Source organism: Ursus americanus, chromosome 8, assembly GCF_024610735.1.
Source record: "Ursus americanus isolate L20-20 chromosome 8, mUrsAme1.1.p, whole genome shotgun sequence".
Lineage (NCBI taxonomy): Eukaryota > Metazoa > Chordata > Mammalia > Carnivora > Ursidae > Ursus > Ursus americanus.
Window position 1 is genome coordinate 35,963,736 of NC_142134.1, and position 20,155 is coordinate 35,983,890.

The 20,155-nt window shown below is 35.4% G+C and overlaps 1 protein-coding gene across 5 annotated transcripts in view; it reads right to left on the reverse strand.

Annotated features, from left to right (window-relative positions):
• ADGRL3 (adhesion G protein-coupled receptor L3) overlaps window positions 1-20,155 on the reverse strand; it is a 501,774-nt gene that overhangs the window by 128,377 nt on the left and 353,242 nt on the right. For 3 of the 5 annotated variants that reach the window (XM_087864114.1, XM_087864113.1, XM_045815873.2), the window contains 2 exons: window positions 19,262-19,447; window positions 16,221-16,259 (listed from right to left, as the gene is read on the reverse strand). In XM_087864114.1, the coding sequence (XP_087720240.1) occupies window positions 16,221-16,259; window positions 19,262-19,447 (225 nt within the window). The remainder of the gene's footprint in view (window positions 1-16,220; window positions 16,260-19,261; window positions 19,448-20,155) is intronic. The other 2 variants (XM_045815875.2, XM_087864112.1) reach the window with 1 other exon arrangement.

Sequence of the window (20,155 nt, forward strand, 5' to 3'; positions counted from 1 at the left end):
ACAACTGTTAAAAATTCAGCTTCATAATGAAACACCTTGGCTGCCAATTAACACCAGCTTCAAAAACTAATTTGCCTTTTGATAAGAGTTTTTTTTCTTGATATTTTTCCCAGCTACTCCAAGTTCTGGCCAAAAATCAACATCACTGGACTTTCATGTAAAACAGTCCTACTTGCAACTTGAGTACTTTGCATCATTTAAAAACAAACAAACAAGAAACAGAAAACACCAAAAAAATCTCTCATGAGTTTAATAACTGGGCATTTTCACACAGTGTGCTTAGTTCTGCCATGTGTTCTGAGTTTAAAGCATGACCTAGAAGCCAGACAAAAGCATTTCCGATCACAACAAAATGATTTGCTTTCCAGGAAGTTCTCTATAGGGATAATGCCAACAGGAGATGCCAAAAAGGAGGTGCCACATAGGAAACAAATGAACAAAACAAGTTTAGGTATTTTCACGAGCCAGAGAACATCGACCTCTTGAGTGCAAAGAAGTACTCTTTCTGTGATTAGATGATGCTCTGAATTCATTAGAAATGCTCTGAAAATCCCACACGCAACAGAAATTATGCCTGTTCTCCAAGGAACAGCCATTGTTAACATTAGTTAAGAATCTCATACCAATTAACTTAAAGCTTACCTCAGGGAAAATTTTATTGGGCATAATGCAATATTTCTGCTCTGCCCTTCATTGTTTTTATTTTTTTTTTAATTTAAGAAATGCAAAAGGAGGAAAAAAGAAAAAAAACCAAGAAAAATAAACAACTGTGGTCAACTCTGAGATGTTTTAAATAGCCACCTGTTAACAACAGACTGCGTGAGGTAAAATACCATGTTTGAATTGGTAACTAATGAATCAAAGGCACCCCTTACTAAAGTATCACAGTTTTGCATACAAAAATGTACGTAGTACAGTATTTTTTCATAGTTATAAACTGCAAGTACATTTACGGCAATTGCATCTTCCCAAATAAATCATAATCTTTAAAGAAGTCTTCTATCAAAGCCCAAATGATTTCCAAGTTTATTATAGAAATGACAGACATAATATACGGTCCTAAAATCTGGATGGGTTAGGCACAAATCTAATATTTATTCTTCTTTAAAAAGCACATATTGTGATTGCTTAAGTATCAACGTAAGGCAATTTCAACACAAGGATTGGAAAACAGAATTCTGTAGTGCTAAAATCAGAATATGGGATTGAGAACCATATCTGCTCAGTTTGTACCTAGACTGTGCCACTTACTAGCTGTACGATGTTGGGCAAGTTACTTGTCTGAACTTCATCTATAAATCAGAGACAATAATATAACCATTTTATATCGCATGGCAATATAAATGCATTTATGTTGCCTGGCTCATAACACATGTTTAAGGTGTAATCTTATATTGACTTTCATTGCATATCTAAATCCAGCTTGGGAAGAAGAGAGGTCTTCACTGAAGGAAGCACAGGTCATACCTGATAATTACAAAATATCTGCTCTGAAAGTGAAATCCCAAAGGAATAACTTCTACAGTGTAGCCTTCATGAAAAAACCTGTTTCACAATTTAACTACTAAAGACTATATCACCTAAAGCTTTGAGGAATAGGACAGTATAGGAACATGTGTATTAATTCATAATGTGTGTTTTAGAGGTTTGAACAGCATGGTTAACTCAATCCTAATAGCTTTATAATTAATGTAGTTTGTTTAAACTTTCCAAAGTTTGCTGACATGTCCCTGTTACCAGTTTAATGAAGGCCAATTAAATAGTCACACCCTTCAATGACAAAAGACTATTTGTATTTTGTTTTCCTTGTACCTTTTTGCATTTGTATGTTTTACCCACAAATGATGACATCTGGTCATTATGCATGTGTGTGTGGTTTTGTTTTTGTCAAACTGGTTATTTGCATTGCTTTCATTAGTTCAACAACATCTCTTTAAAAACAGGTTGATTTTCATTTTATTTGGTTACAAGTACATGAGCTTAAGTATGCTTAGAACCAAAGTTGAACAGGGAATGTACAATGAATTTGAATAAAGTGAGGTACTGGGACATCATTTAATGTCCAACAGCTCTCACCAGCTTCTCTTTTTCTGCTATAAATATTTTTCTGATCTAAAATTTACATGATAAAGTTGGAAGAAAATACACTTGGTCCGGCATTTATTATAAGACAAGACTTGATCCATGAGAACAAAAAAAAAAAAGAAAAGAAAAAGAGTCACCTCATGGTTTTGATGTGTACAGACCGAAAGAATCTAAAATTGTGAAAAGTAAATTTAACCAACAATGTCCTTGTCAGAAACTAAATGTTAACTCACTTTATTTTCTTTTTCACAACACCAGAAACTGAATAGGAGATGGCACTGGAAATTTGCGTTCTAGTTGTCACTAAATTTCAGGGTGTCTTTGGACATATTTATGTTTTCTAACCAATCAACAAAGTGTGAACTACACAAGAAAGTAAGTTTCATTATGTTTCAAATTGAGGTAGTCAGGGGTATTCTGCTATTAAATATCACTCTTCTCATTATATAGTTTACGGCTAGACTCTAAAGTGACTTTTGACTGTTTCTAAAAATCAAATATAAATTAGAAAGTGTAAAAGTCACTTAGATTCATACCAGGATGAGCATACTGTATCCTTCTAGACATATATTTGCATTACACAACATTATTGGACCTTCTTATCATAAAATTCAGATCTTAGGCAAATTCATTTGACTAGTTTTACTCATAGCATATAATTACAGATTGTTTGTTAAAAGATGTTTTAAAGTGTATAATCATACTATTTCAAAAGGGAGGACTTACTTATTTGCTAAAACTACTGTGAAAATTTTGGGGGGAACCAGCTAAAAATCTCTCTAGTAACAACTTTTGTCATTATTCCAAGACGATGTGCTTGTGAAATACCCAGGATCAACGATGAGACACCTCTCAATGGCACTTCTTACCCAGGTGAGCAGTAAAACTTAAACTAGGTAAGCAAAATCACCTGGAGAACCTACTTACCCCTCTTTCTTCACTTGAAAACCACTAAATTAAAGACCAAATGGAATGAATGCTTGTGAAAAGATATGTAACTTTACCACCATTGCATTTTTCTGAAGATGGACTTTTAATTGTAAGCTCCTTCAGGTTTTAGCTCGGGTACAAAGAAGTCTTCGATTATTGGCATAGCTAGGGAGAATCCCCCCCACCCTTAAATCTGTTAACTGTTTTGTTTTCTTTGTATCATGTGTCATTATCTAAAGTATCTAAAATATGTATTTATCTGCATGGCTGTTTCAGATCTCTCACTTAAGAAAAGGTATGCTTTGTGAGGGCAGCGACTCTGTGTCTTTTATAAGTGCCCAGTACTCTGCCTGGTACATGATAAGTGTTCAATGACTCTGCTGAATGATTCACATCTAATGAAGATTCATACTTCAGTGAATCTTCTCCATTATCATACCAGCAGGAAAAAAAAAAATCTCTGAAAGTATTGGTTTTATAAGAGCAAAGAATATGTAAGAACAAATGGAAAAAACAAAAACAAAAACAAAAACCCTAGTAACTAGCCAATATTATCCAAATTGTTATCATTTAGAGATTCAGTGCCACAATGGGTTCCCATTTTAGTACTTATTCACCTTGAATAGAACTATCCATACTTGTGGTCTGGCTTTCTCACGAGGTTACGATGTTCTCAGGGGAGAGACCATGTTCACTGGTGTTTTCCTAGGGTAAATGTTAGTGACTTGAGACATTTTAGGTACTCATAAAATTCTCATTATGCAAAGATAACCTACTTTTACTATCAAATCACTAATGATCTTATATGTAATAGGAAAATGAAAACATCTTCTAGTTTTACAACTTTTTTGCCATGTCTCCCAAGAAATGTTCTGAGAGAATAAAGTGCTCAGATATCACATGGTTTGGAAGGAAGACAGGCTGAATAAGAGGGAATTAAGAAGACAATCAGAGTTCAAAAGGAGAAAAGCAGAGCCACAGGCTATTGTAGTAAATGCAAACTACTAGGCATAACAACAATATATTCTACAAATGCTTTCCAAAATGTTTTTAAGTGTACCAGAGCTCACTTTCAATGTAATTCAATGAGGTCCTATTAACTATGTATGATATGCAAAGAACTAGGGAAGTCACTGTTGGAGGAGGTTAGGAAAGAGAAGAAAAACATAGAGTCAGCCTTCCATTTGTCTACACTCCAAGGCAGAAGGTAAGCACAAAATAGAGCTAAAAACTCACAGCATATGGGACAAAAAGTAATGAATTCTTACAGAGGAAGATCAAGAAAAGATCCCAGAAGGTGTGTGATTTTGAGTTAGACACGAAAAGATGAATAAACTTTCCTGGATTATGATGAGGAAACTTGAGGCTAAAGGACATAGTAAGCAAGTTAATGACTAAAGCAAAACAAAGCAGGTACTAAGGCAAGGGATGTTTTGGGTTTGGGATGAGGAGAGTGTGTGGTGCATGGAAAAAGAGTGTTAAAAGATGAGTATGGTGGGAGAAATGGTAAGTAGCTGTCAGATCTTAGAAGACCTTCAGTATGATAGAAGTTTGGGCTTAACTGCATAGAAAATATTCAGCTAGTAAATATTTTTAAACAAAGGAGTTATATGTTTAGATATGTTTAGAGTAGAATTATGAAGATTCTCCTCCCCAATAAAACAGAATGGAAAATGAATCCTATATTAAATTCATTCATTATTTGTTAAAAGTTCTTTTGTGTTACAATAAAGCAGACATTCATAAATATGCAAATTATCATTAGGCAGTCCATTAGAAAGTTAAGAGCAATTATTTCCTCTCAGTGGATAAATTTAAGGTAATAAATTGCTGACATCCTTTTGGAAAAGTCTCCAGTAATAAAATTTTATTTTACTCTTTACTTCTACATCTTTGTTTTTTGATGTGTTCTCCTGAATGCAATACTACTTCATCAATACATACTGTAATCATTATGCTGAACATGGCTATTTATTTCTTATATATACATTTATGTTTAAATATTTTTTTTCATGTATAAGCCTCAGGATATGCGAAGAGAAATAAGTCTTCTGTTCTCTGCTCACATCCTCTGCTTTCTGCTTATATATATATGTGTGTGTGTAATATTATATTACATAAGATATAATATACAATTACATATATAATTTACCTTAATTTATAATTTGAAAAAATAAAATTTCTCTTTAATTCTTCATTTTTGACTTCTTGATATGAAGGTTATCAGTGGAGAATAAAATAAAATAGAGCAAAAGTTTAAAATCATTACTGAATAGGGCACATTGTACTCTAATCTACGTTTATATACTGATTCCAGTCAAAATTTTAAAGGTCAAATGTTAGAGGAGTCTTCAAAACAGTTTTGAATTTGCAGGTTTTTTATTAGAAGTCAAGTTGAGTGAGTGATATTTACACATCTGATCAATAACCTAAGGTTCTTTTTATAATCACTGTCATTTAATATCATTAAGCATATAAAAACTACTAATCTCTGAACTCCGTTTTATATTACAGTGAAGTGTTGGCATTTTCAAATCTTAATTAAAATTAGATTATATAACACAACTGACCTTAATATAGTGATAAGAGCCCTTAACAGGGGAACAAGATGAACCTAAAATTTCATAGAAAAGACTCTGCCTCTTTAAGAGATCCCTTGTTGTTTAAAAATGTACTGTTTTTAGCAAACTGTAATTTATTGTACTATTTAAAAAATCTCATTTAGAATTAAATGATTGATTGCTGTCAAATAAATCTATACTGTGTTACAGGAATTAAATAGAGCAATAAACTTGACTCAAACTTCTTGCTAACTCAACATTTATTCAACAAATATTAACTAACTACTCTCAACTGGGATGCTGCAAGAAAGACAGATGTTCTCCCATCCTTAAAAGTGATGACAGTACAGTGACGCCAGACTATTAAACAAGCAGACACGTGGCAAGCATGCTAATAGCGGAAGCACAGGGTTCAAGCACTGTATTGAAAAGGCTCCATGAAGTAGAATTCTGAGCTTAAATTCAACATCGACCAAAGAGGCAAAAGGTAGAGCATGTGCATACAGATAGGGAGGGGAAAAGAACAGACACCTCCGAGGAACTGAAAAGATTTCCTGTGGCAGAACAGAGTGCAACGGGTTCAGTGGCAAGACAGTGAGTGAAGGCTTGTTTTCAAAGAAGTTTGCAAGCCATGTTTGATGTGTACAGTTCTTCTTAAAAGCAATAAGAAGTCACTGAAAACTTAAAGTAGAGGAGTGATATAAATTATAATGGTTAATATTTATCAAGAATTGGATGGTGGCAGTTGGTTAAGCACCCAACTCTTGGTTTCGGCTCAGGTCATGATCTCAGGGTTGTGAGATCAAGCCTCGCAGCAGCCTCCACACTGAGCACGGAGTCTGCTTAAGATTCTCTCTTCCTCTCCCTCTGCCCCTCCCGCTTGTGCTCCCCCCCCCTCAAATAAGTAAATACGTAAATATTTCAAAAATATATGTTTTATACATCAACTCCTTTAATTTTGACGACTCAGTGAGGGAGAAATGAATATGATCCTCATCTTGCAATGAGAAAACTGAGACTCAGAGAAGTGAAGTGACTTGCTAAAGGTTAATTGACTAACCTAGGGCAGAACCAGGGTTCAAATCCATACATTCTGACTCTGGGGATGAAGAAAAAGAATGATTCCACAGGCATTTAAGAACATTTCCTGATTAATTAAAGTCAGTTGGTATGGGAACTAAAGACATGCAGTGCACAGAATTTGAACGTAGGCAATGAGGTGGCATTCATTTAAAATGGAAATAAAGAGAAGCAGATTTTATTCATTAAAAGGTAGAGGGTGCGTATTTTGAGTGCAAAGTACTTGAATGGAATCAATTTAAAAGGTCTACAGAAGCCTGGTAAGGGAGGAAAAACCTTCCCTCTACTCTACCCTCTTAGGGTATATGCCAATTTAATGCCAGGACCTGAGAATTAACCCATTACATAAGCAGAAGAAGAGCCTACAAATTTTATTTAATATTTTTATGTGTGTATAGGAACTTATATAGGAAAAATAAAGACAAGCATTTAGGACGGCAAGCTTATATAATTTTTTAAATAAAAGAACAAAACATTTGTGAAGAAGTGACAAGATAAAAGAAAAGGATTTAAGCTTTCAGGAATGGTAAGTTGTGGGAAAGTAATGGAAAGTTGTGGGAAATATATAGGGGAAACTAATGGAAGATAAGGGTTAATTTCGTACGTTTGTGCTTTCAGCTGAAAATAATCAATATGCCAAAGTGGCATATTTGGGGCATGTTCTTACCCCCTCAGCTGCAGCTCACTCAGACATCTGTTCTTGACATAGGTTTAGGCATCATGAAGTTAAATAAGAAGCAAGGCATTGTTATATCTGACATTACCCAGATAAGCTGAGAAGAAGAAGAAGAATCGATGGCCCAGAAACACTAATGCTAGAGGAGAAAACTTAGAAAGAATAGTCAACATCTTGAGGTGAAGAAAACAGAGCCAGAAGAGTGTGGATCACAGAAGGTAAGGGAGGAGAGTTTCCATCGGTTTCAAAATGCACTCGATCATAAAAGTATCCAAAATGCCCTTCCTCTTGAAATAATAACTCCATAGATATATTTTCTGAGAACTGGTAGAATGGCTGTGAAATAAAGGGAAAAAAAAAAAAAAAACCACAGGGAAGCTGTTCTTAAGGGACCATCGGTTTAGTTTTTGAATTTTTACTTTGAAGCAGGACATATAAATATACAAAATAATGTATATTAGTAAAAAAAAAAAAAACCAAAAAACAAAAAAAGTATATGCTTGTAAACAGTATTGTTTAGAAGTATACAAATTAAAACCTGAGAGTCTGTTTATGGGACAACACCACCAACCTCACCCAAAGAAGAAATCACTTGGACAGTTTGTTGTGGATCCCTCCAGACTTGTAAATATTTACATATACATACCGACAAATGTGATCACTATAATACTATATAATATGATCTGTTGGTTTTTGCTTGCCTGTTTGTTTTCTCCTCTAATATACCACACCCACCTTTCTAAATCAACCCAAGAGCTACCTCATTCCTTCTGTGGCTTAAGGAGCATTCCATGACTTGATATAGCAGTTTATTCAACCCATTTCCTACTGACGAAGAATTAAGTTGTTTTGTTGATGTAAACCATGATATGAGGCTACCTTGTGATTCTCTCTACACATTTATTCCTTTCAATGGAGAAATGCTGCCTCATTTTGTGGTTCTGCCACAAGCTACTCCCAAAGTCCGTATTGTAAGCAGAGAGAACAATATTGTTCTGTGATTTATAACAAGATTTATGAAAAAATATTGTAAAAACATGGATAAGAATAAAAGTAGTCTTCTCTGGTAGGATATTTAAGAGGCTGATAATAGTGATTGCTTTGAAGGGCAGCTGAATGCCTGGGGAGAGGAAGGGAAGGCAGCATTGCACTACACAACTCCAGGGGCCATCTCCCAACTAGATCACACTGTGAGTGGCACACCCCCGAGTTAGCAATGCCATGGCCATGGCAAGAAGACATTTTTATTATTCTTACTTTTTGAACTTTAAACCATATACCTATATTAGCTATTAAAAACAATTACTACTTAAAAAGAAGAAAAATGCTATTTGAAAATGATTTGAAATAACCTTTATAACAAAATGATTGCCCAAGACTATAACTAACAGAGTAATCAAAAGAGAATTTTAATCTGTAGTTAGGGTTCAAAAGTAACCCTATATTATCATAAGTCTGTGGTAGGTTATTATATCAAAACTGGATGCAGATATCAATATGTACCATTACATGAGAAAAAAAATATTTTTGGTTGCCTCTAAGAATGCTAGCTGCCCAATAACACTCTTTGACTTAGACATAGAATCACTGGACATGCCCACCTATGCGTCTTTTGGAACATTCTAAAAAGAGATGAATCTTTTAGTTACTTGTCCTTCTCCTTCTTCCCATGTAGAGATTAGCATGAAGTGATGATCAGAACCTAAGTAACCATCATCTCATTTTGAGGATGGAAGCCCATGTGTTAAACCTAATAGAAGAGAAAAACAGAATAAGCCTTGGTCTCTGATGTGGAATTTTCATGCTAATCTTGGACTACATTGTCTGCATTTCTTTTTTATGCATTTGAATAAAGCCCTGGTTTGTTTAAGCCACCTAGTTAAGTTTTGTTACTACCAGCTGTATAAAATTCGTACATTAGATAAAGGAAAATATCAAAATTATAACTCTGTTGGGAGCGGTACTAAAAAATCATTTGTTTGGTTCCAAGCCATCAGGCAACTACTTTACTGCAAATTACACCTTAAAACTTCCATTTCTTTTCTGACCTGCACCAGAAAAGGTAATGATAACTTCAGAAAGTAGCATCTTAAATGTGTAATGCTATTCTGAATATCTTTTTCCTTCTGGTTAGCTTATGTGATCATGAAGAGATTAAAGAAATAACAAAGGAAATTGATGTGTATTCTTTTTGTGTTTGCACAGAAACAATATCTATTTATATTCCATATATTCAAAAACTTTTCTGCAGGTAAACGCTTCAGAAAGCAAGGATGCATTAGAAAGCACTTTATATGAACAATTTTACAATTAAGTCATGACCCAGGCTCTGACTTAAAAATTACAAGAGAGAATGCAACTTGGTGAAAAGAGGTGGGAAAATATTTTTGTTTTAGATGAAAATATTTTATTTGAAAACAGAAGGTTTTTTTTAACCCTCCTAAGAATTACTTCCTGAAGCATTCATAAACCATGTATATACAAAAAGCAGCTGGAACATTTTGTTTATTTATAGGAAATGTGCAGAATGGAGGGGTCGGAAATGCTCTGTAAAGCAGCCATCACTGCTTGACCTGACACAGCCACCACAGGAATTCTGAGAGATTCCCAGAACGATGTTCTTCGCACGTCAACATCTACCATCGTCCTGTAGAGGTTTTTTAATGATTAGATTTCTGAACTGACCTCTCCAAGTTAAATAATAACCTGTATCACTTACTCTGCATACATTACATATGGTTTTGCTCTCTTCTGATTCAATGATTGCTTTATAACCGCATTTAATGACAACTTTCCGGGCAGAATTCTTAGGACTTCTTTATCTAAAGAAAACTACTCTGGTTTTGTAGATGGAAGTCACTTTCTTTGATCTCCATGTCTTTTAGCAATAGGTTCAGGGCACCCGAAACACGCAGGGTGCAGATTTATATTTTCTCTCTTACTGACACAAATCAAGTGCAGATTTATCAAGCTGTGAAATATATTAAGTTCACAGGGTTTTAACAAAGGGTTACCAAACCTCAAGAACCCGCTGTGATTCAAACTACTTTCAGATGTCCTTTTAATTATATTAAATGAAAGTTTGGGTTGGCTTTGATGCTTATGGGCAAACATCGAAATCTCTTGAAAGAGCTGCTGAAAGTACTCCCTGTTGCTGTAGTTAATATACTACATTGTATGCACACCACTAGCCAATTTATTCTAGCCACTTTAACAAGGATATCCAGCCTGACAGGCCACACAGAATAGTATCACAAGTCAAGCAAAGCACAAATCATTAGAGGACTCCGCAAGTTGTTTGACATGCACCACAGAGCTCTTTGTCACACAGCCAATTAAGTGACCAAACAAGGAACTTGAAAATACTCATTAATATCTTCCTAGCAGTATAAATGGAGGTTAGAATCCTTCTTGTCTTATGCACCAAGGCAGACAAGTAAAACGGGCATAATTCAATTTGCACTTTGTCAAAGGTGCAAGTAGCAACTTTGGTTCACAGAAAAGTCTGTATTAAAGACCCAAAAATCAAAGGAAGAGGTAAAAATGTTTAGATAGTACATATCGTAATACAGATACATGGGTTCTGGGATTTTTTTTTTAATTAAGCAAACATTGACATTACTTGTAATCACTGAGAAGCTGCGTCAGCATTTCTGAGCAGGTCAGCAGCCCTTGACATGACGTTCTTGTCTGTGAAACAAGAACCTCAGTTGTCTCCTGAATGCCTTGCTCTGTAGGACTGCCCTGTTCCTTCAGGCTGCTCTTTGGCCTCTCCTGTTGCTCCCTCCCTTCTCCCTCACCTCCTCCAGTCTGACCGTGTCTGGGGCTCAGTCCTAGATTCTTTTCTCTTCACTCCCTACACTCATTCCCTTGATGAATTCATCTCGCACCTTGGCTGCAAATGCCATCCGAAGTGAAACGCTGCCAAATGATTCCTTCTAGCCTGCCCTCTGAGCTGAACTCACGCTTGTCTATGTGACTGCAGATTTAGCATCTCCATTGAGCAGCTAATAGACTCAAAGTGGACAGGCCCCAAAGTTGAAGTTCTTGCTGTGCTTGTTGCAACTTGGTCCCAGGCAGACCATCTCAACCAATAGTGACTTAATCCTTCCAGTTGCTCACATAAAACACTTTCTGTCATTTGTGGCTCTTCTTCCTCTGACATTTCACATACAACCCCTAGCAATTCCTGTTTGTTACACTTAAAAAAAAAAGAATCCTGAACCTGAGTAATTATGTCAGCATCTCACACTCCTATTTGCTCATTATTGTTCTTGGTCACCCTGTTTCAGCCCTTAGTTTTCCTGAAATAATCTACTCTTCACTTTAAAAACACATTCGTTCATGTCATCACTCTGCTTAGAAACCTAGAGTGGTTTACTGTGTCTCTGTGCATAAAAGCCAGCGTCCTTACAATGCACGATCAGGTCTGGGCCCTTGCCATCCCACAGATTCACGCCCTATGACCCTCTTCTCTTTTACAATGCACCGATGCACTGGCCTCCTGGAACACCACGGGGATATTTCTACCTCAGGAGCTGTCTGTCGCTCTGCTAGAGTGCTTTTTCCTGCATGTCTGCATAGTTCACTCCTTCATCTCCTTCAGGGTTGTGCTCAAATATCACTCAAGTGATGCATTTCTTGCTTTTTTTTTCTTAGTATTTATCATCATCTCATATGCTATATTTTTCACATACTTGCTGTGTTATTTATATTCTGCCCCTAGAAATTTTACCCTAGGGGGGAGAGCAGGATTTTGCCTATTGCTGTATTCCCAGTGCTGATAAGGTTATTGGGCCCCTGGGCTCAACTATTAATTCCTGAATGTTTTTGTTGTTAACTACTATGTGGTTTTTCTTCATAGTTGAAGACAGATACTGTTCTTCCATTATGTGCCTAGGATAGAGATCTCCAGTGGATTACTGAGGTAAAACAAACTAAATAAATAAGTAATGAGCAACTCATAGTTCCAAATTGAAATAAACAGATGGCTTGTTTCAAATACTTTGTAAGCATTTTTTTTTAATTTAAAAATCTTTTTATTTATTTGAGAGAGAGAGAAAGGAGGGGCAGAGGGAGAAGCAGACTCCCCACTGAGCTGGGAGTCCGACAAAGGACTCGATCCCAGGACCCTGAGATCATGACCTGAGCCAAAAGCAGATGATTAACCGACTGAGTCACCTAGGTGCCCCCCAATACTTTGTAAGCTATACAGAACACAGACCATCTGCCTTTGAAGAAGAAGGAGAAAAAGAAGGCGGCAGAGGAGAGGAAGGATGGAAGGAGACCAGGGGTGTGTGTGTGTGTGTGTGTTCATTCATTTGCATCTATCTACCAATTTTTCCTGATCAGTTCTCAACCTGACCGTGCAGGTAATAGCAGATTCCAAAGAATAACTCAAAAGATTCATATTGATAACTGTATGTACTTATATCTTCCATTAAGCAAGGTCGACTGCAGACTCTCCAGGGAGTATGTGCCGCCTCTGAGATCTGGAGAACAAAAGGAATTGCTGATAAAATTTTAAAATATATATTTCTTTACTAGGAAAATGTCCTGCTTTTAAAGCCATGAAGAATGAATGCCAGTAATTCTTACTATTTCCTGCTAAGAAAGAGAACAATGCCCACAAACATTACTTCTTAAAAAATTAGAAAAAATGTAAATCTAAGTTCTGGTTACATTTATAAAACATAAAAGCAGTTGTTCTTAAGTGGTTTGAGGTCATACTCTCTTCCCAGAGTCTCATAAAAACCATGCATCTCTTTTTGGAGCCATATGACTTTTACCGGTTCATGGACTATATTCCCAGACCCCTTGCCCCTGGTTCCATGAATTCAGCAATCCACCTGCACTAGAATGGCTATAATCAAAAAGGACAGAAAATAACAAGCGTTCCTGAGGATGTGAAGGAACTGAAGCCTTCATGCATTGTTGGTTGGAAATGCAAAATGGTGGAGTCACTGGAAAATAGTTCGACAGATCCTCCTTTAACAGAGAGTTACCGTATTTTCTGTTTTTTTCCTTTCTTAATAGGAAAATTTTTTGATCACAGATTCCTCTGAAAACAAAAGGACCTCAAAGCAAATTATGTGTGCATTCGCACTTAATCAAAGGACAAAAATGATTACCATACAGCCATTTGAACTTAACCTCAAATAAAAAGGAAAGAAAAAGCTATTTTACTTTATACTATCCCTGAAATACAATAAAATAAATCAATAAACATAAACCAGAAGATATATCCTGACTCCTAACAGCAAATAATGAAGTCAGCTCTGTAACAGCAGTACCCTAGGGATCTGGAACATGAGTTTCTGAGTCAGAAAACCCTAGCTTTGAATTCAGGACCCCCTCAGTGACTATTGTCTGGTCTTGTGAAAGTCATTTACTTTCCCCTGGGCTCCGTTTTCTCTACTCTAAGTTAAAAATAGCAATAATTATATCATAGGATTGTTGTGGATATTAAATAAGAATTTTTGCAAACTGGCCCCCCATAGTAATGGCCATATAATTACTGCCTAATCATTTATTCTTAATAATAAATCATTGTTGATGTTGAGAAAGCCTTGGAGGCATGTTAGAACAGCAGTATTAGTGCCATGGGTGCTAATGTGTGACCTTCAGGCAGTCATCTCATCTCTAGATCTCAGCTAGGTCAATGTTCATCTTTAAGGTACCTTCTATTAATACACGGCATCACAGTAGTTATCTAACATACACATGTAACACAACCTTCCTTGTCTTCTCTGGCATAAAACTTAACAATCTCTTCTTAAATGAAGGTATCTATTTTGCCCAATACATGGTAATTTGTTGTTGTTGTTTTGTTTTGTTTTTTACTATGACTCTTACCAGTTTCTATCTTTTGATAGTAAACAAAGATTTTAGTATAATCTAAATGAAAACTAAATGAGAAAAATATCGGACCAATTGTTTGGTCTTTGTTAAAATTTTGGAGGTGCAAGCATAATGACTATTAGGGGGTTCACATATTATTTAAAAAAATCAAAGCAACCACCTTTTACTTGTTCACCTACAGATCAGTTAACAGTTATCATGGCTGACAGATGATAGTCCAGATTTTACTGCACTTTTTTGGTGAAATAAAGAAACGTAGGAAGTAAGAAATAAACAAATGTAGGAAAGATGGATCTAGACAATTCATAGAACAGACAGTGTACCTCTAAATAATTAAAAGCTAAATGGATTTGATGGTCAAAGTCAAACCTAGAAGAATTGTTACTTGTACCCATGGAAAGGCCACATTTTTTAAGGATCTCATGATACCTAAATAATTATATTTTTTCAAATTTAATACATAAAGCACTTCCAGTGTATTTTATACCTATTTCATAGATAGCTCAGAATGCGCTCCGAACAGAGAGACACTAGGGACATTCGGTAAGTCTTTAAAATTCAAATAGACTAAAGTTTAAAGTATTATTTACCCTAGAATTTCATAGAGTAATAATCTACGTTACAGCGAATAGAAGTAATGCTATGTCTTCGCAGAGCATTTCTGCTTCACAAATATTCTGTTTGTATTTGGTCTTATCAGATGTTTAGTCAATAGCTGCAACATTTATTCACAGCCATTCAATTATAACACCAGGAAATCAGCCATTGAATAAACTGTGCTATTAATTTTCCATCAGAGACTCATGTTTGAATGACCATGCATTTCATAGATTTAAATACCAAAAGGCTAATTATCTCCAAGGTCCCATTAAGGGGATAGCATAGATTGCAATCAAAAACAATCCTAATATTGCTCGAAAATGATCTTCAGCTTTTATTGCTGAAGAATACTTTAACTTCTCTACCTATTGTACATACTAAGAGGATTGGATACACACACACACACACACACATACATACATACTAAGAGGATAGGTTTCCATATTCCCAAAGCCTTAGGAGAAAAAACAAAACCAAACAAAAGCAATGGAACGTTTCTTATACACAAAGATTCATTAATTTATAAAGTAAAACGCACAGCATCTTTCTAATATCTGTTTGATGTAAATTATTTTTCATCTTTTTAGCTCAGGATGACATATAAGTCTCAACTGCCTGACTGCCGTTGAGTCTCATAACTTTTGGGGGCTTCTGTACATATGGAATTAAATTTGTTTTTCTCCTGTTAATCTGTCTTATGTCAATTTAATCATTAGACCAGCCAAAGGACCTAATGGGGAAAAAAGGAAAATTTTTTCCACCTCTACACTGCCTTCTTGCATTCCTCCCTTGTAAAAATAACTGTAAAGGTTGTTTCTGGGATTCTTTTCACACAGAACCCATAAACATAGGAATGGTCTCTACCCTGCTTAGAAACAAACTGCAACATATTAACTGGAGAAAAATTACATTTATATTAGGACTAAAATGTTTGCAGTGAGTGGGGAAGTAAGACAGTCACAGCATGGGTTGCACATTTTGGTACAGAGGCATGATAATTCCAAGTATTATGGACTATTCTTTGTCTTACAGAATTTTAATTAAATGTCATTTCTGAGTGATTTGCTACTCAACATTAACTGGCCCGAAGTATTAATGAAACGTTTTCATACACACCTCTAAGAAGAAATGAGAGATTTACATATTACACCCAACTCACCTTTTAGTTGTGATCAAAACTGTCACATACCAAGTTACACCTCCTTGTTTGCCTGTGCTCATCTTGTAGGACAGAGCACAGGCACTGCCAATTTCTTTTCAGCACATACCCTTACAACAAGTCTCTCTATTCCCACCCTTCACGCCCTCCCTGAAATCCCTTTAGCTCAACAGGGTACATTATCATGTTTCTATCAGATGCCCATAAATGCTACCACCAACAGAGACAATTCAACAACTTAACACATTTATAAAAACGCAGAAAGTACCTGGACATAGGCTCTGCAAGAGCGCTCTCTTTTCTGAAGCTGAATCCATTAAGACAGCAGATTAAACACAGAATAGAAAAAACAAGTTAGTGACAGAAGAAAACAAGAAAAATAAAAGAACACATCTACACAAAACACCTCATTTTGTTGTGCACTACTTTCCAGAAGAGGATGAAAGCTAAGCAGCAGCAAAATGTAAGCAATGACTTGAAAACTAGTCGCCAGCACCCTTTCAGAATAACCCAAGTGAAAGTTGAATGGTAAAAAGTTGTTAATGATGGGAGGAAATCTTGGAATTCATTTAGTAGAAATTAGTAAAAATCATTATACTTCAGTCGTTTGAAATGATTCATTTCACATCAGGTTAGTTGTTAATTCATGAGCCACAAATGAAGACATATGAAGTTAAGTAAATTATGTCAAAAATTGGAACCCGCATTGTTTGTGGTTTAAAGATTATATAGATGGTTAATATGCACCACAAACCATATGTTCTAAACACAAGGAATTTTGTCTATTGTTAAAATAGAAGTGCCCATTCATTACGATTATTTGGTTCCGAGGGAAAAATACGGACAGATAAGTAACTTCTGATTAGAAGAATGTGACTAATCTTCTGATTTATCACTGCTTTTATGTTTTGAATAATTCCTTTTCATGGTTTTGACCCAAAAAACCCCCAAACCAAAAAACAAAACACCTTATACATTTTAGAAACTTCTGTGGGATAAGAAGCCTGTTTTTGTTTGTTTGCAAGCAGAGTGATGTTTTTCTGGGCAAAAGGTTAATAACAACTCATATTCAATCCCAAACTTTTTTTTTTTCTGGTGGTAAAATAAATAATAAGTTTAATTGCCCTGTTTGAATAAATGACACAGAATTTCATGAATTAGGTTGTGATTTTCTTCCTCTTCCCTACTTTTTTCCTTCAGTAGCCTTGATTGTTGAAGGAGAAAATTACCCAGGTTTAGGAAGCAGTTACTCTGATGCCTTTTGTGTGGCTAAGACTCTCCCAACTTTAATTCATGCAGTCTTCAATGAGCATAGAGCAGTTACTCCTCTAAAGAATTAAGTGAGGGATGAGCGCAAGTAAATTGCCAACGCTGTCATTTGGATCACTGACTCGCATCTTGGTTTTGCAGGACTCTAAACCCTTCAGAATTTCAATGTGGAGTTCAATTGATTTGTACCAAGTTGACTTTGCAAATCTGATGGGTTATAACTGCTTCAGGGAACAGTGGGAACCACAGGAAATGAGAGCAAGCCAGCAAGCATGTGAATAACCTTTGCCCTCCCATCTCCTTACCCCATCATGCAAATTAACATATGACAAACCACATTATATAAACAATTGAAAAGAGCCAAATGGGAAACAAAAGAAAGCATTAAAAAGCTTCACAAATGGAAATTTGCCCATTATGTAGTTATTTGATATTCAGAGTAGGCAAGCTGATTAGCTGTAGCCAGTTAGAATGTGACATTAATTGCCAGCTTTACCTGATATTGTCAGACATCAACACCGTTTTTAAATAAAGATACAAAGTATTGCTATAACCAGTAATGTTATGGATATGTAACATTAATAGAAATTACTACTTCCAGTACATTAGGATAACAATAGCTGGCGGCAATATTCGTTAATAGCATCCAGTCAGCCTGGGTAATAACACATTAAAATCACAGCATGTCCAGATTACACAGGCAGCTGTGGATTACACTTTATCAGGGACTTGGTTGTGATTCTATCGGGGGCATAAGTGACAAAAATAACTCCTTTATGCTCAGCATGAAAAAAAACTCTAATAATAACTTATATCTACTAGATACAACGGAATCTGTTTTCTGAGGATGCTGTTGCAGGCAAAAGTGTATTTGCCAGATAAAAGATCAGGCTTTCCTCTATCAAACCATCATTACTTGAAAAATTTCTTCCATCTTCAACAGTGAGACTCTTAGTCTGATGAGACACAAAAAAACTTAACATATTAAAAGACCATTCTCAAAAGTCATTTTTCATTCTAAAGGGGAATGGTCATTTAGTGAATTCATAGAGGACTTTAGTCTGTTACTGCCAAATTCTTGCTTTTTAAAGTAGGACTGTCACGACATTCAAGGCCTTAAAATCCAGTTTCAGTAACTGATCACTTGTGCTACACAAATACCTTTCAGGGAACACATGTCATTTGATGTTAGCAATTCTAGTGTCTTTTCATTGTGGAGTTGTTTCACCATCTGATATTATAAGGAATAAATTATATTCCTTAAAAATACGTAAAATATACTTTACAAATTTATGTAAATAGAGTGCTTATATAGTATGTGCTGTATACAATAAACATATAAAATGCTTATGTTTATATAATATATATAAGTATATATTGTATACTTACAAGTATAAATAAGAATATAAAAATATATATTCTCTGAAGTTTAAAAAATGAACTATTTTCATTATTTACAATTCTAATTTGCAAAAATACAATTAAACCTATGCTAATATAGTGAAGTAAAATCTGAGTAATTTACATATCAGAAGGAAATACAAATTAAAAGCTAATTACTTGTCCCATGAGTTTTTAAGTGTAATATTAGATTAAATTACTTGATTTTTAAACACCTTTAATGAATTGCTAATATCCTTTCTCATTGTTGCTATTTTCTAAACTCCTACTATTTATTGATGAGACATTTATTTTATTATAATTATTTTGATATAAAAGTTTGAAAGTAAAAAAAGGAGCAAAATAAATCACATTTACTCCCATTGACCTGGCCAGAATTTAGCATTCAAAGCAGTAAACACCAAAGAAAACAGAATTATAAATTCAAAATATATAAGGAGATTATCACTTATTGTGTCTGTAGATTAGAGGCCAAATAGGGTCACCATTATAATAAAAGTGAAGGAAACTGAATATAACTACTAGTGATGCTCTTTAGAATGATCTGATTTTACAGAAAGAGAAAAATTAACCAGAGCAGCGTCACTGATTTTACTATAACTTTAAAGATATGTATATATATCTAAGCAGAGTCCGTACCTTGTTCAAACTCCGGGCAGCACTATCTTTTCCACCTGGGGTCAAGTTCCGGAGCTGTACATCTAGGAGGCCTACCAGCTGGTCCATGGCACGGACTGAGTAGGTGATGTCGCCAGCATTCAAATGATTTCTCGTTTGTTCGGCCAGCTCTCTAGCAATGTTGGCAGCTGTCTCTCCAGATTTCAACTGCAATTTTGAAAATAGATTAAAAAGGAAAGAGATCTTCAGTAAGTGACTTTATTGGTTTCTGTGAACAATTGTTTTTGCATATGAATTCTAATCATCAAGCCTTAAGGAATAGTTATTAAACTCCATCTTCCCCTGGAATATATGCTCGGAGTTTTCCTGTTAATCCATTTTTTTTTCAACGATACCTAACTTGAAATTTATATCTTTAGGAAGCCCCCCCCCCCCGAGGAATCTTACTTCTGAAAATTGTTCTCACCTTGATCATCCATGTGAGTGGTCAAATCTAAGGTTTGTCCTAGGATTTTTTCGGTGAGTTTTTAGATCCAATGTTGGTGAATTTGTGTTGTGACTCCCCAGCCATACTCCAAGCTCTCAGAGGCAAGCACAAACTTTCCATTGTGCTTAAATTAGTACTTAGTACACAAAGGATGCTGACCGGCTGCTAAGCTCTGTGAAAATTTTATCCCCAAAACAATCCCTGCTTTTTCAAAGGGTCTTCATTTTCTTATTGACCAAGTAAGAGATTTTGATTCTGATGCACTAGGTAGCAAATTATTGCTGTATCTAGCATCTTCCTTTTGGGAAGCTACATGCTGGTTTTTCAAGTATATTCTATAAGAATAGATCAAATTTTCAATACCCCAAGGATGTTAAAATAGATAGAGAATAATACCCCATGCTCATGTGAATAAATTTGATAGCTTT